The sequence below is a fragment of the Anabas testudineus genome, chromosome 13 (assembly GCF_900324465.2).
Source record: "Anabas testudineus chromosome 13, fAnaTes1.2, whole genome shotgun sequence".
NCBI lineage: Eukaryota > Metazoa > Chordata > Actinopteri > Anabantiformes > Anabantidae > Anabas > Anabas testudineus.
The window spans coordinates 2474277-2498549 of NC_046622.1; the positions used below are offsets into that span (position 1 = coordinate 2474277).

General features: G+C 41.1%; 3 protein-coding genes across 6 annotated transcripts; 1 reads left to right on the forward strand and 2 right to left on the reverse strand.

Annotated features, from left to right (window-relative positions):
* Positions 1–28: 28 nt before the first annotated feature.
* cep295 (centrosomal protein 295) lies at positions 29–12903 on the reverse strand. Of its 2 annotated transcripts, none has more exons than XM_026370753.1 (29): positions 12528–12903; positions 11442–11642; positions 11119–11243; positions 10932–11025; positions 10488–10601; positions 10259–10399; positions 9703–9886; positions 9340–9519; positions 8873–9109; positions 8466–8560; positions 7621–7833; positions 7236–7312; positions 6272–7100; positions 5930–6113; positions 5586–5783; positions 5258–5452; positions 5045–5142; positions 4460–4598; positions 4002–4226; positions 3516–3688; positions 2935–3385; positions 2608–2745; positions 1699–2249; positions 1415–1576; positions 1266–1326; positions 754–1089; positions 431–527; positions 255–354; positions 29–148 (listed from the first exon to the last, which is right to left on the reverse strand). In XM_026370753.1, the coding sequence occupies exons 1-29, from the start codon at positions 12624–12626 to the stop codon at positions 107–109; spliced, it is 5739 nt and encodes a 1912-aa protein (XP_026226538.1). In that variant the 5' UTR covers positions 12627–12903; the 3' UTR covers positions 29–106. The 2 variants fall into 2 exon arrangements, with proteins under 2 accessions (XP_026226538.1, XP_026226530.1); XM_026370745.1 differs by having other exon boundaries at positions 5258–5491.
* A 225-nt stretch (positions 12904–13128) lies between these two features.
* med17 (mediator complex subunit 17) lies at positions 13129–19415 on the forward strand. The gene is made up of 13 exons (XM_026370903.1): positions 13129–13251; positions 14056–14301; positions 14918–15081; positions 15201–15420; positions 15527–15663; positions 15805–15886; positions 16019–16171; positions 16487–16617; positions 16739–16923; positions 17354–17491; positions 17681–17798; positions 17881–18040; positions 18986–19415. Exons 2-13 carry the CDS (start codon positions 14067–14069, stop codon positions 19192–19194), a joined length of 1932 nt encoding a protein of 643 aa, XP_026226688.1. The 5' UTR covers positions 13129–13251; positions 14056–14066; the 3' UTR covers positions 19195–19415.
* Positions 19416–19714: 299 nt separating this feature from the next.
* Positions 19715–23918, reverse strand: LOC113169577 (V-set and transmembrane domain-containing protein 5). 3 transcript variants are annotated; one of them, XM_026371108.1, is made up of 5 exons: positions 23837–23918; positions 23395–23688; positions 21585–21911; positions 20535–20678; positions 19715–20090 (listed from the first exon to the last, which is right to left on the reverse strand). In XM_026371108.1, the coding sequence occupies exons 2-5, from the start codon at positions 23468–23470 to the stop codon at positions 20005–20007; spliced, it is 633 nt and encodes a 210-aa protein (XP_026226893.1). In that variant the 5' UTR covers positions 23471–23688; positions 23837–23918; the 3' UTR covers positions 19715–20004. The 3 variants fall into 3 exon arrangements, with proteins under 3 accessions (XP_026226893.1, XP_026226910.1, XP_026226902.1); XM_026371125.1 differs by having other exon boundaries at positions 23395–23658; positions 23837–23905; XM_026371117.1 differs by having other exon boundaries at positions 23395–23715; positions 23837–23887.
* Between the last annotated feature and the right edge of the window lie 355 nt (positions 23919–24273).

Sequence of the window (24273 nt, forward strand, 5' to 3'; positions counted from 1 at the left end):
CGTCACAGGAAATGATTTAAAAGCTGAGCAAAAACAGATTTAAATACTTTATTGATAAAAACTTAACTTAAATTGACAGTAAAACTAAAACACATTCACAAGTCAGTTATTTCTGTGTCTGTTTGGCACGAAGCTTCTGTAAGGTTTTCTGTGGAGATGGAAGAAAAAGTTCTTATAAACCTAGTTGAAACAGCTACTAGAACATATTTTAGTACTTTCAGTTCTCCAATAAGCATATTGTTGAAGTGTCTTACCTGGTGGAACTCCTTGGCCTTCAGTCTGTTTTTTGCATAATCTTCCTGTCTGCTCCTGATCGCTTTCTGATGCTTCACCTCCTCCAGCCGCTCGTACAATCTGCACAAACACAGTGTTTTTGGTCCATAGGATTTGTGCAGACAGTTAAAAGCTACTACATATATTCCAGCAGTACCTCTGAGTTCTCTGGTGCATTTCAGAAACGGTCCGTTGTCTTTGCTCCGGTGTGCAGAGCTTCACTTCAGCCACGTTTTTCAGCCTGGAGTCGCTCACTGACGGAAAACAGGAACATTAAGTTTAATTTGCTTAGATAGATATCCATCTATAAAAAAGGTTCTTTGACATTACATGAAATGGTACGGGGCCCACTAGGTCATTAGGGAATAAAAAAATATATATATATAATAAGAAACTTTAAACCAATATCTCAAATCAAAAAGCTAAACTAGATTTGGTTTTCCTTCCACCAGCTGTAGAACTAGATTCTTTATTTCACACCTGGAGGAAGAGGCTGGGGCTTTTTCTGCTCGATGAAACCAGGTTTCTCAGTAGTTCGGCGCTGCTCGGACGGTCTTCCCTTTGACTTGTGAGTCTTCAGTTGAGGTCCTGACTTGGTCTTTGTTTTACAGGTGAGTGGTTGAGATCCCTCGGGTTTAGATGGCTCTCTGACTGCAGAGGAATCGTGATTCTTGGGCTGAATCTTTGTCAGAGCCCCTTTGGCCTTGATTTCTTCCATCCTGTGGGATAATTTCTGGAGTAGGACTGTGCGTTTCTGCTGGTACACCTCCTCCTGCAGGTCTCTGCTGGGACCCCACTGAAACTCCAGGAACTTCACTGAATGTGGAGACAAAGATGTTTAAAAAGCTTTGGCTGAAAAAGAAATGGTAAAATATTTTCTTTTTGGTCCTGATCAGATCTATCGTTAGATCCGAAGCGGTTTCCTCTGGCGTTTAGCCAGTGATATCACACATGCAGCACACTGTATTTCAGAGATATTTGGTCTGTACTACCTGGGTGTGATTGGTTGATGCCGTCTGGCGTCTCCTCTGGCAACAGTGTGGATTCTGACCCCTACAAGACCAGGTTTATGTACAGAGATCAGAAAGACACCTGCAGCTGAAAAAGATGGATTTTGGACTACTGGCATTTGTCTAGTTACCTCTGTCTTTTGACCTCTCTGTGCTTCCTCCCCTGCTCCTTTTACATGTTCGATGCCCTCTTCCTCTGTGATGGTCGTCTCTTGGTCCTGCAGCGTGGTGTCTGTCAGACTCACTAGTGTTATCTCTGATTGTTCCAGGATCCCCTTCTCATTGGCCACTTCCTGATAACCAGGGAGATTGGACAAGAACACAACTCAGCCAATGACAGTGCACAAGTTATTAAATAAAAACAAGCTTGAAAATGTGAAGAATTTCAAAGGTCAACAAGAGAAAGTAATTATACCAAGATCTGATCTGAGACATGAGGATTTCTCAGGTTTGAACCCTGCTCAGACGTCAGTTCCTCAGCATGGACGTCTCTGCATGGGACCAAGTTTCCCTGCTTGTCTGGAGTGCAGCTTCTGTCGGCCTCCCACTCCTCCGGCAGTGGAAATGCCAGATCAGGTGTAGCATCACACATGGTTAAAGGTGTCAGACTCAGAGCTGTTAACTCCACATCGGTCCTCATGGTGGGAGACACCGCGAGCACAGATTCAGAGGGGAGACACTGGGAGGTGATGAGATGGGAGAAGGATTCGTGTAAAGCTGTTGGGCAGCTGGACTGCTCCTGTGTTCGAAGGTGCTCAGGTGACAATTCAGAGTCCGCAGTGCGATGAGTGCGAGATTCAAACTCGTCAGCAGGCGTAGAAACAGCACTTTCTCCACTGGCTGGATGTTCTGCAGGAGAGTTGGGAACTTCGTGTTCGGGCAAGTGAAAGGTCATGGAGGGATCTGCGGTGTCGTTGTGGGTGACCTCAGCCAGTAGTGGGTGAAAAGAGTCTGAGCCAGGAAACACTAAAACATAATGGAGGTTAGGGTTAGTTGACATATGTTAGCTTTGATTCAAAAATAAGTAAAAATAATAAGAATACCTTGGCTCAGTGGACAGAAGAGAAGATTCTGTTAGTAAAGATGTTTTAATTAGCGTTTGATTTACATATAATCTGACTGAGCTCAGTTCAAGTGTAGAAACCATCATGAATTATGTTTTAATTTAAAACACATATCAGGTCCAGTAATTTACAATCATTGCTCAGTATACAGACATTCAAGGCAAAGGCACGGTGGGTCCTGCCTACTGGAGCTACGCCACAGCTGGGATTTGAACCCCGAACATACCGCTACACTATCCAGCCCCCCTTTTATATCACACCTTCCGTCCTCTCTGGGTGCTGGTCCAGCTGCTGCTGGTCTGCTTGTGGAACCGAGGAGCTATGTGATGTGGGTTCAGGAGGGGTTGACGACACACTGGCCGCAGTTGAGACACCAAGATTCACTCTGGTTCTTTCACCTACAAACAGCAGATGAGTTAACGACAAACTCAACAGTTTTCATAATTTTAAGTGGATAAGAAACTAAAAGCTCACAAATAATTTCCATTTATCCATCAACAATTTTACTTTAAAAACTAATAAAATGACAACTGGCTGTTCAACTCTCAGTACAAAGTTGGACCATCTTTTGTCTAATAATCTTTTACCTGAGCTTCCACTGTGCTGATCATCTAGTTCCCCCACCAGCGGCCTCATCGGACTCTCCCCCAGACCATCATCCAACCAAGTGCTCGAGTGCTGCAACGCCATTCGACCCATCACCTCTCCCGCATAAAAGTCCTGCCCACCACTCAGCCAATGGGAGCTGGGCTGATGGGACAGTCGACCAATCATCCGACTCAGAGTCGAATCCCAGCCACCTTGGTCCAAGCTCACAGATGCCGGACAGGGGAGTTGACCAATCATGGACGAGTGAGCAGATGGGTGACCGACCAGTCGCACCATGGCCGACTCTCTGTGGTCAGGAATGAGACAGGATGACTCATCTGCCAGTTGGCCAATCAGAGGTCTGAAAGAATCCTGCTCTGGGTCCTCGGCCAGTGATGGTCCCTCGCCTGACATGTGTTCCAGGACTGGACTGACTCTACCGTCATATTCCTGCAACGTAAAATTATTTGTGGGTTTTTTACAGCAGAGATATTTATAACTACCATTAATTTACAATCTGAGTCTGAATAAAAAGGAAACCGTTTACAGCTGCTACAGCATTACTGTCTTAAGCTCTTACAATGGATTGAAGTTCACTGACAAGGTCACTCCTCTGTGTCTCTGCTCTATCTGAGGGAGACTGACGACCTGCAGAGCTTCCACCCTCTCTGGGAGTTCTGGTCTCTGAGGCTTGATCCAAAGAGTGAGGAGAACCTGAAGATCCTGGTTCCTCGAGATATGAGGATTCATGGACTGCAGATCAATAAAGAGGAAAAACATAAAAACACACTGTACTAACATGGAACAGCCTTCTGGTGTGGATCAGTGCGTCTAGTCGTTGTGAAAAATAGATGATTAATTTTTGAAAGCTGCTAATAGTTACAGAGATTAATGGAATGAGCCAGATACTGGCCTCAGAAAATAGAATACGGTATGCAGGTACCATTCTAAGTGCGTGTTGTGTGGTGTCAGTTTAGAAAGCTGTATGAGTGGGGGGGGCAGCGATAAGTGTTGAGAAGAGAAAAAGGTATTCTAGAAATACCTGTGAGCAGTATGCGTCATATACCTGTGGTTCTCCCAGCAGTGCTGAGGGAGATGTTAAGTTCCCTTGTGTATCTGTCTATGATTCGCTGGATGCTGCTGTCGTTAAACAGAGAGTGCACAGCCGCACCAGGACGGCCTGTACCCGAGCTCTCCTTAATACAAGAGGCTTGATCGGAGGAAGAAGAGACGTCAAGTAAATCTGCTCCTCGGCTGTGTCCCTCACTGCGTCTGACAGGTGAAGATTTATCTAATGAAGAGGTGGGAGAAGAAGGACAGATTAGACCAAAGTGTCCACCAACCATGCTCACACCTTTGATGCACATAACTGGTTTTGTTATTTTTAATTAAGAGCCAGCAAACTCATGTCTGTAAGGGGATTTAAACACTACATTGTTCCAGATTCTGACAGATGTTCTTCGTGTACAGTACCACAGGTTACTTTTTGTTTGTTAATTCTTTATATGAAAAAGCACAAGCTACCAATTATTCGGTCAAAACCACGTCCTCCAAGGTCCCGCTGTCCCTCATTAGTGTTCTGCTCAGGATCAGTGGTGATGTAGCTGCCGGTGGAAATAGTGGTGGAGGAGAGGCCGTCAGACTCAGCAGGCCTATGAGGAGACTGACACAACATAAAAGGGTTAAAGAGATCAACATTACACACTTGAAATCCACACAATGGGATTCTTTAGGGTGACTGACTCACTGAGCTCAGTTCAAGTGTAGAAACCCTCATGAACCGTATTTTATTAAATACACTTCAGGTCCAGTAATTTCACATCATCGCCCAGTACACAGAAGCACAAAACAAACAGCAAGCACTCCATATACACATTCACTCCATACAGGCACGAACAACACACACACGCACAAAAAAGCTTCTCAAGCATAAATCACAAGCATGGGCAGATGTTGCCCGAGTGCTCAGATTTGGCTAATTTTCATCATTGATCCACAACGTGAACCTCAGAAACCCCCAGTTTCATTATCACTGGTGGAGAGCAGACACATTCTCTCTCACTACATATTGACCAACACAGATTGTTCCCCAGTAACTGGCCTTGTTACCTCAGTGTGAGATCTGTAGCTTGTGACTGCAGGTCCAGAGAAGTCTGCTCCTCTCCCAGAGTCGGAGGAAAGTGGTGACATTATCCTCTGGACTGAATCTGAAAAACAATGTTCCAACTAAATTCAAATATCCACATCTGTTTTTTAAAGTTATCAAATTCTACAATGTTCCTCTTAGACTTTACTCTTAATTGTTATCTAACTTCTACCTACCAGATCTGGAGGATTCTGGAGAGGTTCCTGCTCCCGTCAGCAGCCGCTCTCTCCAGATAAGACTGGAACTCGTCACAGAACCAGCTGGACTTTCATAATTCTGCCCAGTGCTGGACACAGAAGATGGCTGCAGAGCTTTGTCAGATGCTCCAGACAGCTCTGACTCCTCCTGCAGATCCCATACTCCTCCTGAGTCTACAACGCGTGAATCAACAGTCACACTATTCTCAAGACCTGGACACAGGAATCATTAACAGCTCAGTGAACTCTACAGCTTGACACACGTCATAAAAACAGCTCATTCATGTGTTTCTGGTGCTGAGCTGACCTGTGACTAGGCTGTTGTTCATTGGTGTCTCCACCTCTTGAATCACACTGAGCTCATGTTGTTCAGTCATCACTTCCATGATTCCCAGCCTGACACGGGTCACCGGGGGCTTAGCTGCTCGATGGGGAGGGAGAAATCCTGATGGGAGAACTGATGTTTGCTCAGGTCCGGCAGGGACACTGCTCTGAGCGATGGGATCTGAATGAAATAAAACGAAGTAGGATTGAGTTTATGATGGAAGTGCAAAGCGATTAGTCACTCAGCAAATTATGACAGGACCACAAACCAAAACATTAAAAGGGACTTTCTTTTCGAAGTTAAACGGGAGCTGGACGGTCAGTTACCTTTCTCTCCACTGTTAGACTGTGATTGTTGGGGGGGGTCCTCTTTCTCCTGAGGTTCTTCTAGAAATGATAACGTTCCTCCATTAGAATCCTCTATTGCTCTCAGCAGTGACCCAAGTAATTTGAGGCGAGTCTTCCTGATGTTCTCTGAAACCAGCACTTGCCCTGCAGCCTCTTGAACCGGCTGTGGTGAGAAATTAGTTAAACAAGTTAGTAGTGTGCTGTAGCACTAGTAGAGTTGATCCTCAGAATCAAAAACTCCAGCTGATCATGGAGTTTTCTCACTTTTTACTTTGTTTTATCTTAGATCATTAAACAGTAAAACACCAAAACAATAGTTACCTCATTTACTTGTGCATCAGTCTGAATCAAAGCCTGTAACACCTCCTTTTGCCTCCTCATCTGCTCCATCTGCACTTCCTGTCTGTGTCTCTGTTCTTCCTGCTGCCTCTGCTGCAGTGTCACTGCCTCCCTTTGCTCCAGCAGCCGTCTCTGGACCTCCTGTAGCTCTTGTCTCTGCCTTTCCAAGTCATCCTCTGTGGAGCTCAGAGACCCCATTTGCAGGGAGCTATGCATCAAGGTCTGAGGCTTGGCATCTGCATGACCTTGAACAACAGGTACACTATCTGTGATACTTGTGCTATTGGCTTGAACAGGACCAGAGGGCTGCTGGACTGGGATATTTACTGAGTGATGTGTTGTGAACAGTTTGCAGGGCATTGGTTCTGCGCTGGAGGATGGTCTCACTCTCACTGGAAGGTGCTCCGTCACTCTCTTCATGATGTTGTCAGTCAGCCAGGCAGTGACATCTGGTCTCTGGTCCCCAGAACTGTTTGACTTAGATTCCACTTCATCTGGCAGCAACGTGGGACCAACACTCAAACAGGAACCGGGAAAATGGAGAGGTGAAGCCGGCATGTTGAATTCTCTTGTGGGAACTTCCAGAGAGGTTTGGGATACTGCAGCCTCTAGTACAGGATGTGCTGGAGCTGTGGGGAGTTGAAGTGGAACAGTTTGATGCACAGACTGAGCACTGTGCAGACGTTGATGAGTGATACCTAGAGGAGTGACAGCAGGAAGCGAGGATGTGGAGGTCATGTAACGAATACGTAAAGCTCGCTGGTATTCTTCCAGGCGCTGGCGAGCCACATCCACTGACCTCTGGTGAAGTCTAAAATAAAAGGGTGGCCATATGATTAATGTTCCATCTTTAAACAGTGGACAGTCTCGTGTAAATGAGATACTTTCAAGAATCCTTTAATAGAAAAGTGATGATGAATAACAAAAAGCAAAAGGTTTTACACACCTGTTTTGTTCCAACAGCCTTTGTTGGTATTCTCTAATCCTTCTTGTGTGATCATCTTCACCTGCAGGAGGCACCAGCTCCAGTGTGCAATAGTGCAGAAAATAATTATTCACCATTTAATTACTGTAATATGCCAAACACACTTCAAATACAATATTTTAAGTGATACCAGAGCTTTGTACATAGGAAATGTACATGAATAATAAGAATGCCAATGCCTTCCCTGTTTTAATTTTAAATTAAATTTTGAGCTGCAAAGTAATTTCTGAAATTACTTAATATTAACATAATATTTATGTTAATATTAAGTATGCATTAATCCAACAGTTTCTAGAAGATGAATCAGAGAAGCTCAACTTACAATAGCATTAAAAAGTTAACTTACCACAGTGGATAGACCAGAGGGGACAGAGGTGACTTCTTGATCATGGACAGGTACCTCTGGCTGATTAACAGGTAATTCCTGAGCAGCAGCAGCCTTCAGATGTTCTCTTTCCTGCTGAGCCTCAAGTAGTAACTGCTCTAATTTGGCCTTTTGCACCTCAAGTTCCTGAAGTAAGATCAACTGCTGCTGCTTCTCCCTCTCAAGCTGCTCTTCCTGCAGGAAAAAAGAAGCAGTAATGAAAGCAGTTTAGTTTATGTAGCGTTTTCTCAGAAAGCATGATCATCCTGTACAACATGTCCCCGCTTTAGACAAAGGACTAGTTAATGAAGTAACGAGAAACACATGGCACACTTAACCTCTGCTCAGTCACAGAAACCACAGAAAGCTGTCAAGATAATAATAAAACCAGGCTCTGGATTCTTTAGACACAGGGACAAAACTATTTTTTAAGCTTAAGGATTAGTTGTGTTGAAATTCCTTACACTAAAAAGATTTATGGAATTAATGGTTTCTGGATGTAACACACTTGGCAACTTTTTAAATCTCATAATTTCATTTTTTGTCATTTCATGGGATTGAATGCAGAAAGACAATTTACAATCAAACAAGAAAGTGGTGAACTGTCAAACACTATATATATATATATATATATATATATATATATATATATATATATATATATATATATATATATATATATATATATATATATATATATATATATATATATATAGTATTATATAGTAAAATAATTTAAACACATGCTGCTCCTGCTGGTGATTTAATGTAGAGGGCACAAAACATCATCCCTGCTCTGTTTTGTATAATTAAAAATAAATATGTACCTTTTTCTTTCGTTCTTCTTCAAAATCTTGGATTCTGTTGGCAAGTACATCAGGAAGTAGAACATCTGTAGCTGGTTCCTCAGTTGTCTTCAATGCTGGTTAAAGTAAAACATTAAAAACTAAAATATTCTAATGACAAAATACCTGATTTATCACACTGTCAGTCTAGATTCATTTCAGTACGTCTGAAGACAGTTCCCTTGTCTGGCCTGCCACAGGCCATTCAAGGCAGGATCACTGTGCCAATATGCTATACGACGTATTTCCAGCATGTATGTTACAAGTCACGGTAGAAACACATTAAGCACTGCGTCTCACAAACCAGGATGCAAAATAGGCATCTTAAATAGGGGCTTAACAGAAAAAAAGTGCCTCTCTACAAAAAGACTAGTAAGTGAATAATTTACCTGGTGGTGAGTGGGGGGGCTGAAGGTGAGGGGCCAGTTTGTCCTTCTCCTCGCTGGTTAAAGAACCTGTGTCGATGGTTGTGTCGTGCTCTGGGATTTGATCTGTGATGGCAGTCAGTGAATCTGCTGCAGGGACTTGACTGCTGTGGTCAGTCCACTGGCTCCTTTGGCTCCTGATACGATCCAGGAGTTTCTTCAATGCTCGTCTAGGAGCAGGTTTAAGTGTAGAGGACTCCACTGCAAGAAAAGAAAAAAAGCTAAATACAGTTCTGGCTCAATAAAGATCGGTTTCTAGGAAATTAAATTTACTTAAAAGAATTGTTTTCAGGGCTGGAACCTGCACCTGTAATAGTTCATATAATTTATATCCAGTAGCAAAAAGCAGTAAATCAAGAACTATATTCTGTCTGAAGTGTTAAATCTTTTAACAAACCACTAAAGAATTCAGGTTTTATATAGCTCTTTACCATGAGCAGATGATCCCTGCTCAGAGCTTCCGGCTTCTTGCTCAGAGTCAAGTTGTGCGTTTTCTGTTTCTGGTGTGGTGATGTCATCCATTGTGACGTCTAGCTCTTGGTCCTGGCTGTCTGTTGAAAGAGCTGGCAGAGGCTCAGGTATCAGCTGGACCACCAGGTCTCCTTTAACCCCTGGGATCAGAAACAAATAAAACAAATACAATAAAACTCAATACAATGAAGATTTTAGAAACTACTGAAAATAACTGCCACCTTTTGTCTACTTCAAATGTAAAAACTTTTAAATCAAACTATGTCCTAAAAATACAGTGACACATACTTTTTTGGGGCAATTCTCTATAAAACAGGCCTTACTTCTCTCTCCAGTGTACATGTCCTCAAAGGCAAACTCCATGTCCCTCTGGAAATCCTCCCTCGTTTCCTGTCTCTTGTACAGAGGCTGGAATATCTGAGGGGGCATCTGTGACACCTGCTGCCTCCTCCTTAACAGGTCTGTCTGCTGCATGTGCTCCAGTTCTACAAGTAAGCGCTCACGATCCTACAGAAGCCCATTAAAAAACAAAAATTAAAAAGACAGATTCACGCAAGCATTGCAACCAGGCCACCTTAGAATTCTGACACAAGAGTAATAAATGTCTGGAAAGACAATCTTGTTATCCTACTATTAACCTTTTTCCTGTGAAGGAATGCACTAAGAGTTTGAGTGACTGAGATTTGAGTCAATTCATCCTTATTTTCCCCATAATACAAACCCCCAAAACAATTTTAAATATTAAAGGTGAATGCTGATTCCTGCTGTCAGTCAACATTGTTTGCCAAAGTGATGGAACGGAGCATCAGCACAAATCACCTGAATGCATGTGAATAATATACTATAAATGCAATATAAATGATAGTGTCATCAGGAAACCTGCACGAGCTGTTCCCTCCTCAGAGCTTGCTTTCCTCGGAGACGAGCCTTCTCAAGCTGCTCCTCTCGTTTTCTCTTCTCCTCCTTCTCCAGATCCTGCAGTCTCCTCACCTCCAGCTCAGCTCCCTCACAGGCATTAGGCTGTAGACAGAGATAAATTAGTCAAGTCTGACAGGAGGAGGAATAACACAACTTCGGCTTAGGTTCATACAATAATCCGCTGGATTACCTGCTGTGCGTCTACCTCTCTGTCCACCGTGGTCTCAGGCATGTGATAATGTGTAGAAGCAAAGGCGCTCACATCAGATTTCTTTACTACATGGGGCTTCTTGTAATCAATGCACTGCAGAAGATAAGAATGTCACCTTCACTTCACCCAGAAGCATGCTTGATATTTTATATCTGAACAGACCCCACAAACAGGCTAACCTGCAGTCTGATTACAAACACATGTCATCTTGTGATGTTTCACCCTTTTTTGTGACCTATAGTGTTGGTGCTAAACTTTCACAAGTGCAACAGTTTCCCTAATATCACACAACAGGAATTACTATCCCCCTTTAAACCAAAACTGTTACAACAACAACAACTGTCAGACTGATTCTTACCACACAACAAACTGAGATTTAATAAATTAAACAGGTAAATCACTAGGATAAAAAAAAAAAATCACCTGAATAGGATTTGGGGGAGGAGGGGGGAGGCTGGCAACTTTAGCTGATCTTTCCTTTTCTGCCTCTAGTGCCTTTTTTCTTGCATTAATAGCTCTATGGGAAAGCAAAGTAAAACATTTAACACTCAGGTCATTGTGATAAAATTCAGCATGTAAACATTTTCCTGACAAATGTGATGTTTCTCACCTGGATTGGATTTCAAGGTCTTTAAGTCTCTGGGATTTGAGCTCCTTCAGGGCTTCTCGATAACGTTCCTCTGCTTTGGCATGATTTTCCTCCTCCCTCTGAGCTATAGCTGCCAAGTCTGGTTCCTTGTAAAAATAAAAAAGTACCACTCACATGTTTAAAGACTGGGACACAGTATTAGTAAAATTATTTGATGGTTTTGTTCACAGTAAATTATCAGTGACAAAAAAAGTCCCTAAATGTTGTCACAGGTTCATTAACAGGTGTACTGCCTTCATTCAGCAACAGAGAAAGCCGTGTTTCTTCTTTTAGACAAATCTTACATTTTCTTTTGCACTCCTGTGTCCCTGGCCAAGAAGCTGGAGGCTCTCCTGGTATAACCTCTGCAGAGTCTGAAGTTTCTCCCTCTGCTGTCGCTCCCAGTCCTGCCTCAGCTCCTCCCCCAGCTGCTCCAGCTCATGCTGCCGCCTTCGCTCAACCTCTTGGCGAATCTGCAGTGCAATGTACCGCTGCTGCTCCCGCACCTGGATGTCAGTGCAAAGTATATATATACTTACACTTACAAGAGGAGTGTTTATTTTAAACAGCTTGCCTCAAAGAAACAAAAGTTAAAATTATTGTTTTGAATGAGTCAAAAAAACTAGAGTTGATATAATCAGACCAGATCTATCAAATCTGCTTAAAGACCTGTTCATTCTTGGCTTTGAATCATTCCCAATCCCAAAACGGCTGGCATATACATCACACCAGTTTTTAGTGTGTATAAAACTGTGATGTTCACAGCCACACTATACACTAAACATGCAGACTGAAAGTAAGTACAAGTTGCAGCATAGCCCTGAATGACTTCGAGCAGAACCACAGCCAGTTAATTTATTTTAATTAATTATCTCCACATCACACACAAATCTGTACATCTTACACGGCATCAAATTAGTGACCATCAACTAGCGTTGACTAAATGGGTGTGATCAATCAATGGAAAATTATTCTGCAAGACTTTTGATAATTTGATAATTAAACAATCGGTGACAGAAAATTAATTCGCGCACTTTGTGATTATTAAACATTAGTTTCCATTGCTTTTCAAGTTGGTTTCGGCTTCTTAAATACAGTAATGTGTTGATTTTGTGTAACATTTGTGACATATAAACGAGTATGATCGTATCTCTGAGAGTTAGTCGAACAAAATAAGCAAATATGTTGTATGTTTTACGCTTTTTCACTGACAGAACGATCAATCTATGATCTATGATTAATATATACTGACAATCAGAATAATCGTGGGCTTTTCTTGATTAATTTGACAACTCTGTCAGGAATACCCCACATTAAACTGTAGGAAGCTGTCAGTAACTCAGTAATCATCATGTGAGGTCATGTTAAAACGGACTTTTCCCCAGTATTACCTGCTGTATTCGCAGTTTTCTCCTCCTTTCGCGCTCCTCTCTTATCAGCCGGGCCTCTTCGTTTGGGCTCAGTCTTAATTTGGACACTTTTCTCTTCATTTTCTTCTAATGTGCTAATTAATTCTATTAATTAATGATATTTCCCAGAACCAAACAACTAGCATCTCCGTTAGCCGCTAGCTTCACCACCCTGCATTGTCACAGATACACTTTTGTGAGACATTTTAAACTGCAACGCAAACTGGATGAGAATTAATCATGGAGAAACCAAAGAAAGAGTTGAAACAGGATAAATGAACCCCAAAAGTTTTGTTTATCAGCCGAAATCCATGCCAACTAAAAAACGACTGAACGGTTTTGTTCTAAACGTCACATCCGGTGGTTTAAACTGCGCGCCGTACCTGCCCGTCACAAACAAAACACATCTTGGTTCCTACCATTAAATAAACAAGTTCTTACTCACATTTTCAGCTTCTAATATATATAAAGATCCCAAACTAAAATAAGTAAACATATAAAAACTACGAGTTAATTTACAAACCAATGTGATATAAAGGAAAGCAACACGAACTACCTAGTTAAAACTGGAACCGGAAGCGTAGGGGGCAGTAAAGTGCACTTATTCCTGTGGTGGGAGCGAAGAATGAGCCACTGCTGAACAGGAAAATAAATTACACAGTCTTTAAATAAACTGTTATATTTGTGATTCCAGGGAATATCAGAGGTGAGTTTTGTGGGAATAATATTTTATGTTGTCATTCCAACAGTTCATTTTTGTACTGAGGTGTTATTTTATCCTCTGATCTTAAACAAGGATCCAACGCTAGCTAAAGCTGCTAACTTAGCTAAACGCAGTTAAACCAGCTGATAGTAACATTTCTGCACATACCAAGAGGAAAGCTTTGTTAAACACAAGCCAGTTAATTTACAGCTACACCAGTAGATCCCCCAAAGTCCTCAGTGGCTTAAATCATCCTGCAGCTCTGGAGTAATCTTAGAATAGCTTTATTAGATTTCACAGGATACTTTTCTTAAATATTATTTACACCTTTTATCATAGCCAGCCTTGTATTTTGTATCATGTTATTGTTTACAGTTTCACCGAAAACTGTCAAGTAGCATTGTTAAAAATTATTGATGTTACATGATATTCACGTGTGGACCTTAAATAAATAATTTATTAATTAATTAATCATTTTATCCATGTTTTCTGTTGCTTATTGAGCTCCAGATTGTGTTCAATGATAAATTATTAATATATTTTAGTAGTATCGTACATACTTTATCTAATATTACAGTAACAGGTATTACATTGAATTCTGTGTGGTATTAAAATGGCTTTAAAAGGTCTTCAAACTAAAACTCTTAAAGTTGAATTTGTGTTTGGGCTATGTTTATTCAGACTGGCTTTTTAAATTATCAATCGTTTAGTTCAGGTTACAGAGATCTGCTTAGCCATATTTTTTGTGTTTCACTGTGTCTCAGACAGTTTGATGATCGAATCCCTCTGCTTTTATTTCTCGCACAGGACCTGTCATCATGTCTGGTGGTCCAGCAGTGAGGGTCAGCATTGAATCTTCCTGTGAGAAGCAGGTGCAGGAAGTGGCCCTGGATGGGACAGAAACATATGTCCCCCCTCTGTCCATGTCTCAGAACTTGGCAAAGTTGGCACAAAGAATTGACTTCAGCCAGGGATCAGATTCAGAGGAAGAGGGAGCTGAGGGCGAACCCAGGGATCGTGAGTGGGGAAAGCAAGAGGGGGAAGAAGAAGAAGGTAACATGTTTAGGAGAAAAATGGGACAGTTTAAAGTCAGAGCTGTGATTGGAGATCTCCGGATGGTGGAGAGCTGGGTTCAGATTTTATGTATTTCAGGGTAATTTCCTAATTTGGTTGATTGCAAAGGAATTCAACTTTCAACACAGGAAAGTAGGAGATTATATGTGGAATTGTGATTTGCATTAGACATGCAGCTAACATACCAGACAATTTTACTACGGAAACTTAATAGAAAGATTAAAAACGAGTTGCCGAACCTTTCCTCAGTAAACTGTTTACTCCTTGATGTTTTTGGATGAACAGAAATATTCCTCAGTCTGTTGCAGTCTTGAACTGCAGCAGGAAAATCACAAAACTTCTATTAAAATTCCAGCTCACTCAAGTGATGTATATATCTTCATTTATTATCAACATCTGTTATTATTAACAAGCCTGAGTAAGCTTGAATCTGGAACCTGTTATGATAAATAAATATATTAAGGTAAAGAGGGCTTGTTTAACAGTTGTTTGTAGACATAACCAGTGAGCGGATTCAAACCAGATACGCTGTGGTATCATAAAACAGAGTCATTTGGATTTTATTTTCTCTGGTAAAACTGTTTTATTTACACAGGCACAGTGAAGTTTCAGCCATCTCTTTGGCCTTGGGACTCAGTTCGTAACAACCTGCGCAGTGCCCTGACAGAGATGTGTGTACTCTATGATGTGCTCAGTGTGGTGAAGGAGAAGAAGTACATGGCTTTAGACCCAGTTTCTCAGGATCCAACAGCTGGCAAGGTAAAATGCTAAAGGATATCACTAAACTACACAGCATGGGCAATGGGCAATACTGATGAACTGTACTTCCAGTACTTCCATCTGCTCCATCTTAATAGTATAGTTTTGCCTTTCTGCAGACCCCTCAGGTATTTCAGCTGATCAGTAAAAAGAAATCATTGGCTACAGCAGCACAACTCCTCCTGAAAGGAGCAGAAAAGCTCAATAAGTCAGTAACAGAGAACCAGGAGAACAGAAGGCAGAGAGACTTCAACTCGGAACTGCTGCGACTCCGCTCACAGTGGAAGCTACGCAAAGTGGGAGACAAGATCCTGGGAGACCTCAGCTACCGGAGTGCAGGTGATGCAGAACATAATTCCCTTTGTGTCCTACAAAGTAGTATGAACACATTAAGTTGTAGTATAACTACTGCAAGCTAATGTGGTTTGCCGATGTACCCTTTCAGGCTCCCTTTTTCCTCACCATGGTACATTTGAGGTGATAAAGAACACAGACATTGATCTGGACAAAAAGATCCCAGAGGACTACTGCCCCCTTGATGTCCAGATCCCCAGTGATTTAGAGGGATCTGCTTATATCAAGGTGAGAGAGAGTGGACCGAAAATATGTCTGACTCTGTTTACATGCATAAAACAGCCATACAGTGGCTCTCTTCATTTAATTTTATACTTTTCTGAAGATTTTAGAAACATTGAGTTGTATTAATCCAGGACTCTTCTTTAGGTGTCCATCCAGAAACAATCTCCAGACATTGGTGACCTGGGAACCGTCAACCTATTCAGAAGGCCACTAAAAAACAAAGCTGGTATGGTCCAGTACACAAAAAACGTTTTCTCCAGCAGATTTGAAAGCTTTAGTACCGTACATGTTTAAAATGTCCCTCTTTTATTTTGTGTCTTTTTTTATTTCTGCCTGTTCTCCTCACCTGATTTCCCAGGTACCCAGCAGTGGCATCTGAAGCTTGAAGCAGCTCAGAACGTTTTACTCTGCAAGGAGATCTTCGCCCAGCTATCCAGGGAAGCTGTCCAAATTAAATCCCAGATCCCTCACATCGTCGTGAAGAATCAGATTATCTCACAGCCCTTCCCAGGTCAAAATGCTCATGATAACATCACAGAAAACTTCAGCACTGTTTGAGGCACTGCCCATATGTTCTACATTAGTACCACGCTCTAAGAAAAAAGATAAAATGCCTCATCCAAAGTTCAGTTTAACCCCTGGTACAGTTAATTGAGTCACCAAGTTATCGTTTTCAATTGCTCTGTTTAAAAAATGCTTTGTTTTCTAGTTAAAATCGAACATTCCTGCTGTTATTTTTTCTTCTCTGTGCCTGTGTAGTTTCTACAATTTGTGAAAATCAAACATACTAACTCCTTGTTTGTTCCTCTGATTCTCCTTTTTATAGGTCTGCAGCTGTCCATCTCACTATGCCACTCTACAGGAGAGAAGAAGAACCAACGAACGTCTCCAGAGAAACCCAGTCCAGATAACCACCTCTATGTACTGGAGCATAATCTGCATCAAATGATGAGAGAGGTGAGACACTTAAGTGCCCTTCTCTCCTGAAGCTGCTGTATCTTGCTGTGTATACTAAAATGTCCTGCACAATTCATTTGTTTATTTCTTTGATAGTGATTAATGTTTTATTTTGTTTCAGTTTCACAAGCAGCAGCTGAGTTCTGTGGTGATGCCACATCCTGCTAGTGCCCCCTTTGGACACAAGCGTCTGCGTCTAGCAGGGCCGCTGGCCTATGACAAAGCTGAGATCTCCAGCTTGCAGCAGAGTGAGGGGCTGCTCGAGAAGATCATCAAACAAGCTAAACACATATTCCTACGTAGCAGGTAACTTTAGTCTTAACTGTGTATCTGTCCATTTATATTACTGTACTATATTTTAAGAGGGCTGTATCACATGGTTCTTTCTATGTTGACATAGACTTACCCAAATTAAAGCTTAAACTTGGTACTGAGACTTTATTCTCTGAAGCACAGAACGTGAAACTGAAAAACCTGCCACTGTTCTTAAGAGGCTGGACTGTATGTTTTAGCACGTCAAACTTTATTTGAAACCTGGTGGAGGTACCAGGTTTATTATTGGGCATCATCTACAGTAGAAACCGTGCACCTGTGTATCATTTGCTCAGTTGCAGTGAGTGAATATAGTTTTTCTCAGTCCACATGATGTGACACCCCCAAACATTCTCCTCACTGTTGCACTTCTACATTTGATCAACAGGTGGTTTCATCAGATGTGCTTTTTTTAAATCACTAGGACAGCGCGGACAATAGACAGCCTGGCCAGCCGCATCGAAGACCCCCAGATCCAGGCTCACTGGTCCAACATCAACGATGTGTATGAGTCGAGCGTCAAGGTCCTCATCACCTCTCAGGGCTACGAGCAGATCTGCAAGTAAGTGAAAGAGATGACAAAAGATACAAACCTTTAGTTTTATATGTGTTGAATATTAATGGATCTTCTTCTGCTTTTTTAAAATACATGTAAATAAAACCATGTTTTACTTATTCTCTCATTCAGTATCTAGTTTCATTACCCTTTAGCACTGTCAGATGATTCTTATTTTGTGTTTTGTGTGTTTAGGTCGATCCAGCTGCAGCTGAACATCGGTGTTGAACAAATCAGAGTGGTGCACAGAGACGGACGTGTCATCACTCTGTCACATCAGGAACAGGAGCTGCAGGACTTCCTCCTCTCACAGGTATCAGAGTTGGACAATGAAGAAGCAGTGTGTCAGGCTGTGGACCTGTATCTAACTCAGAATCCATCTTGTGTTATTACAGATGTCTCAGCATCAGGTTCATGCGGTTCAGCAGCTCGCCAAAGTGATGGGCTGGCACGTCCTAAGCTTCAGTAACCACGTAGGCCTGGGTCCAGTGGAGAGCATCGGAAACGCCTCCGCTGTCACTGTTGCCTCTCCCAACGGAGAGTACTCCATCTCAGGTGAGACAGGCGAGGTTGGTTCTGAGGAATACTGTTTTAAGCGCTCTAACAGTATTGTTTCTGTAAACAATTAGACAATTTCACAGTTTTCAGTTTAGGTGCAAATATAAACACTGAAACAGGTTTTGCTTGCCCCTGCTATTTAAACAGGCCTTTAACAGATTAATCAAAGAGACAATTCAGTGTCTCCCTAATCTCCCAAATTTTGTAGTACATTTTTTTTTACTACACTTTAACTTAATATACATTACAAAATGTTTTTTTATTAAAAAGACTTAAAAAATATCTTTGTTTGATTGATGCAGGCGTTTTTAAATTCTTTCACAGAATAAGGAATGTGGATTGTTTTTTAGGATCTGTCAGGGCCCAGTATGAAGAGAAGGAATAATTAGAGCAGATATAACCTATTTCAGTGAGAATTGTTGTACTGTGTGTGTGTGTTTTTAAGCACACTTAATAAATGCTATATATACAGTGCAACTAGTTTGATAGCTAAACGTTGTCGACCTCAGTCAGTTCCCAGGATTGACCAAAATCTACCTCTAAACTCGTCAGTGTTCACCGACATTCAACAGTAACAGGAAGGCAGGAAAAAAAGCTGACATAAGCAAAATGGGAAAATTTTGGGACGATTGTTGTCATTGTTTGTGGAAATGTGTGTAGAGCTGAATACAACCAGAACACACCCAGTCACTCAAGACCAAAGAGGCGTGTTAAAACAAGTCGAGGGTTCATTAAGAAATCATAACTCCTGGAATGCATCATATCAGCACTTTAACTGGCTGCTGTACTGTCAAAGCTCTCCAAACATAAACCAAAGAGATCATTTAAAGTAGGTGAGGACACGTCTGGCACTTGTGGTGCAGTCTCCTGTTGTGCTACAGTTCATATGAGAAAATGGTTTTAACAGAGCGTCTGTCTGTGTTTACGTGTTTGTCTGCTCAGTGCGTAACGGCCCAGAAAGCGGTTGCAAAGTTTTGGTCCAGTTTCCCCGCAGCCAGAACAAAGAGCTGCCGAAGAGCGACGTGATCCAGGACACCAAGTGGAGCCACCTCCGAGGGCCGTACAAAGAGGTCAACTGGAGCAGGATGGAGGGACGAAACTTTGTCTACAAGATGGAGCTCCTCATGGCTGCACTAACTCCCTGCCCTTAGACACAGCCTCGTTTTATATGGAGTTAAAAACTGAACTGAAAAGCAACAACTCCCTCATTGAATCCAGTTTTTCTAGCGATTGGTTTATGTTACTACATTTATTTTGTCCTGGATGCTGTGAACACTGCTCGTCCTCTCCACCACCAGTGATGTCCACTCTGTTTTTGATAATGTGGTTTGTATGTAAACCTCAGTTTTATACAAAATAATAAAAAAATAAGAACAAAGTCTGTCTCTGTTAAACCGCTTCACATGAAACTAAACAGTCAAAGTTGTGTGAAAACATATTAGGTTAGAACAACTGTTTAAGTTTTGACTGTAAAAACTATAAATCTTAGCTTAATAAACTAAAACTAATACTTATGTTAGGTTAATTAACTCTATGAAATGAGAAACTAAATTAGAGTTTGTTTGGGAGAAACTGACCTGGATGACTGAGATTCTTTACGGACACAGTTTGTTTTTATTCAGAGGAACATGTTTCTGTATTGTTACTCTTATCTGATTTAAATAACAAGACTGTGCAGAAGAGCAGAGAGCCGCCTTTATTCTTACTCAATAGTTTTAAGAATGAATGATGTGTAATAAGTTTTAGTTCTCTCCTCTCTTTAGACAACACACAGTGAACACACAGCAATAAATACAGTCTGTATTGTTTTACAGCATCATGAGGGATATATTTACATACAATACACGTGCAGCATATTCAACATAAAATAGACACGTTTACACAATTCTTAAACCATCTCTTCGCTAAATTTAAAAAGGATCCTGGTTCTTTTATGCACACCTACATTTTAAAGTCCCAGACTAATTAGTCTGTGGCGTGTTTTCATGCCTGATACAAGGCACATCTGGTTGCTCATCAAGAGGATGCAGCTCTGTGGCATCATTTTCTGCACAGAGGGAGAAATAAACTTTGTCAATACAGAAACTAACACAACATGCTGGCATAGCAGAGCTACAATAAAACCTGACAGACCTTTGTACTCAAAACACACCCATGCTTAGACACAATACGTTCCTTTAACCCACATTCACACCCATTAATCCATGTTCATATGTGATGCAGCAGTAAGAAAAGAAGACTGAGTAAACTATGAACTGCAGAGCAAACAAACTTCTCCTGTACAGCTAATTATATAAAAACATTTTAATTATCTATTTTTATTTCCCACTGTCCGTTTATGTCACCATGCTGCTGTAAAAACATCATGTGAAATTTATCTTGTAAGAGTCTGACACTTAGTGCAAAGTTCACCATGATGGTGTTTCATACAAACTGATATCATTGTTCATAAAGGTGCAGCCACTTTACAGATATATATATATTTTTTTACCTGGCATCTGTTTCCTGTGTCTCCACGCCACTATCCTCTTGTAGGCTTTGTTTAGTAGCCACATACCCAGCATGAGAAGAGCAGCCAGACAGGCCAGTGCCAAGGCAGAGATAAACAGGTACTGAAGATCCTCATACAGCACCTCTGAGGAACAGGGACACAGGGACCAAATTAGATGTATCTCAAAATGTACGTACAACAACGACAAAGACTTGGGCGTAGAAATGCAAACAACAGGAAGAAAGTGCTTTATTTGTTTTAAGTAAAGTTTAACAGAGAAACACATTAACTACACTCTGCACAGATTTACCAGCCAGTCCTGTCACGAGTTAATGTTATTCTAGTCAGATAAGATACCGTAACACCTTATTGATCCCCGTGGTGTTAAGGCAGCTGAGTAAAAGTAACTTAAACCCAAAATGCAGTAAACTGTAGCATAAAATAAGAATACAAAATGAGAATGAGAATAAACAAGTGGGTGGATGGAAACATGAGGATGTGATTTATGTGAAGGAGTGGGACAGAAGGGAATATGGCATTTAAGCGGCAGGTGGCTCAACCAGGTGAATCAGTCTGTAGTTAGTTACAGAGGTGGAGCAGGGAGGGGCACTGACCCCCCACCCACCACTAGAATTGAGAGGTAAAAGAAAACCAACTTGTTTGTTTCAGAATTCAGTGTTAAAACTATTAAGATTCACTGAAGACAGATAATAATAATAAATAATAAATGTATTTATAGAGCACTTTTCTAAACATATGTTACAAAGTGCTTCACAGATGTGACTCTGGATCCAAATACATTTAATTGGACCATGTTACTGTGTTTATTCCCCCAACAGAGCTGTTGCAGTGTTTCCTGAACATCTCTACTTTGTTGTTCACCCTTTTAAGGAGTGATTTACAGGACAACATTCTTGCTCTTCAAGTCTGATTTGTTTAGTCAGTATTACACAGCAACAATTTCTAAATTCCTAACGAACATGTGTTCACGAGATGTTTTCCAAAAGGTTACCACTTATCTAAGACACACAGAAACCCAAAGCCACTCACCGTTCACTTTCAGGACAAACCCGTCATCTTTGCTGCTTCCTCCTGGGTCTGTGACAGTGACCACATAGTATCCAGCATCCTGCAGCCGCAGGTCCGACAGGCCCATCGAGCCGTTGCTGTAGGCCTGAACTCTGCTGCTGTAATCCTGCGTTATGTTCGTATACACCCCCAGCTGCCATGTCCCTATGGGGCGGCTTGCCGCCGCTGACATAAAGGTCCATTGAATAGTGGGGATGCCGTCGCAGGTAACATCCACAGAGAAGAACACATCCTCCTGCACTGACCTGGTGAAGCTCTTCTGGGAAGAATGAATAGAGATGGCTCCAGCTTCCAAAGTGAAGAAGATAGAGAGATGTGAAGACAGAGATTAGATGTTGGCATATTTCTGGACAATGAAATGATGCTTTTCTTCTGTTCTCCAAAATGTGCGGTTTGTTCCAACGAAACAATATTTATACATAAGCACTTCTTGCGTGCAGGATTCTGACCTTATTATGTAAAGAGCCTTGATATGATTCTGTTGTGATTTGGCACTATATAGATCAATTGAATGAAACTGACATGGGGAAAAAAAGTATGAAATACGACTACTTTGATTTACAAAAAACTTCAAAACACCAAACACCATGGCGCCCTGACAGTGGGGGTGGAGGAATTTGTATAAAAATACTGAAATCTCTGTGTAGTAAACAAAAATCTTTCACCTCCATGATAAACACCTTTACCTTTCATGCTGTTTAACCTTCATGACAGTAATTACAGCAGAAACATGTAAGTATATGACACAGTGCAGCTTCATAAAAAGAAAGTGTTCCACCTTAACACAGTTAATTGCTGTTACTGGCAAACACTGTGACTCATTCGCACTAAAATTAGACCTATTCTGCTGGTTCCTTTGTGAAATAGAGGGATTAAACTTGTTAAACAAGCTGAGGAATACCAATGTACTGTACATACAGTCAATACTACTGCCCTCGTGTATGTTTTAGCAGTCACCCATCAAATATTTTCATATGAATTTCAGTGGGGGATCTGGTTCTGCTGGTGATGTGTTAGTTAATGAAGCATGCACGTAGGTACAGAATTATGTCAAGAATATAATTTTACCTAAGATGACAATTACTTGCTTAAATTAAATGATAATTAACCAGTGAAACATGATGTGAACATTAAGATACTTATCAAGGTTCTTATCACAATTCTAATGGTTCCTCACGGCTTGATTTCTATTTGTTTAGTTACTGCTCTTTCAAAAATTCCTTTTTAGAATTCAGATTTTCTCACGTCTTCTGGGAACTTACTTCATCGGTCGTGTGTGCATAACTGGCATGACCTGCAAGTTATGCAAGAGTTGTATCTACAGTTTGCACACCAGGTTCTTAATTTTAGTTTCTATCGAGAGGGCTGGAGCTTTTACATTACACGGCCCATGCATTTACTGGGCATGCAAATTTGATAGATATCTTAGATATTTGATAGATATCTTACTTTAGAGATAACAGGCTTATTTGATAGATATCTTAGTTCAGAGATAACAGGCTTATCTCAGTAAAGGAATTGTTATAAATGATCTTAAGCTGTTAAAAACATAATTTATTTTTTGTCACACTCACATAAACACTTTTAGTTTAATACTATAAAATGCATTACACCCTGTTTTAAAGAGGGTTAAAACCGGGGAGGATTTTCCCTGTCGTATGTTATGAGGAAAGTTTTATGGTTGGTGAGTTTGATTTAAATTTACCTGGTTGAATTTATTTGCTTTTTAGGAAAAGATAAACTAAACTAAAGATGTGTTGCATATGCTTACCTAGGTGACACATATATAATGTGACGATGAGAAACACAGCAACATCTTGTACATCCCAGAGCCTAAAATGCCACATTAGAATCTCAGAGCCATCGGTTGAACCGCAGTAGAAAAATCTCTGAACATTGCCTCTTCTATCATTCCCAGGGTCTCCTCCAGTCCTCTTCTCAGGTTTCTGTGTGTCAGGATGGAGTTTCCCACGGCTCAGTTAGGGGCTGTGAGTTTCCCTCCTCTCTCAGGACTGCACCGGACTCCTCGTCACACCTGTGCAAGTCAGCACCAGACAGCCCACACCTATCAGACAGGTTGAGCCAGAGATGACTGAGCAAACACACAATCAGCGTCATTTGATCTTACACACAGACACTTATGGAAGACAAAGATACACATTTCCCATATCTTTATCAGTTTACTTACTGCCCTGCACCCAATAAACACTCACCTGTGCGTCTGCAGACTCTGTCAAACTGAAACCTGGAAAGGTTAAAGCAGCAGTGTTGAGACACACCTGGTAAAACGTGTCAAACAGGAAGTGTTGATTCCCTCGTGTGCACAAAGACATACAGTAAAATGACATGCTAATTTAAGAGGCATGTAGAAAAGGCTTCTTCCTACTCTTGAAACATATTCATTTACTTTTTCAATAAAACTAATGCTAACTTTAATATATATGTTAGATATATGAGATCAGAGAAACTGAGATGACTTAGCTCACACAAAATGTTTTAGTTATATTTCTTGTACCAGTGTCAATTTAAAATGAACAAGACATTTTATTAACTAACTACTATTAACGTAACGACTAATTACCGTTTTTAAGTCACTAGATAACAATGGTTCTCTGTAATATCTATGACAATCCTTTAATTCAAGCCGTAG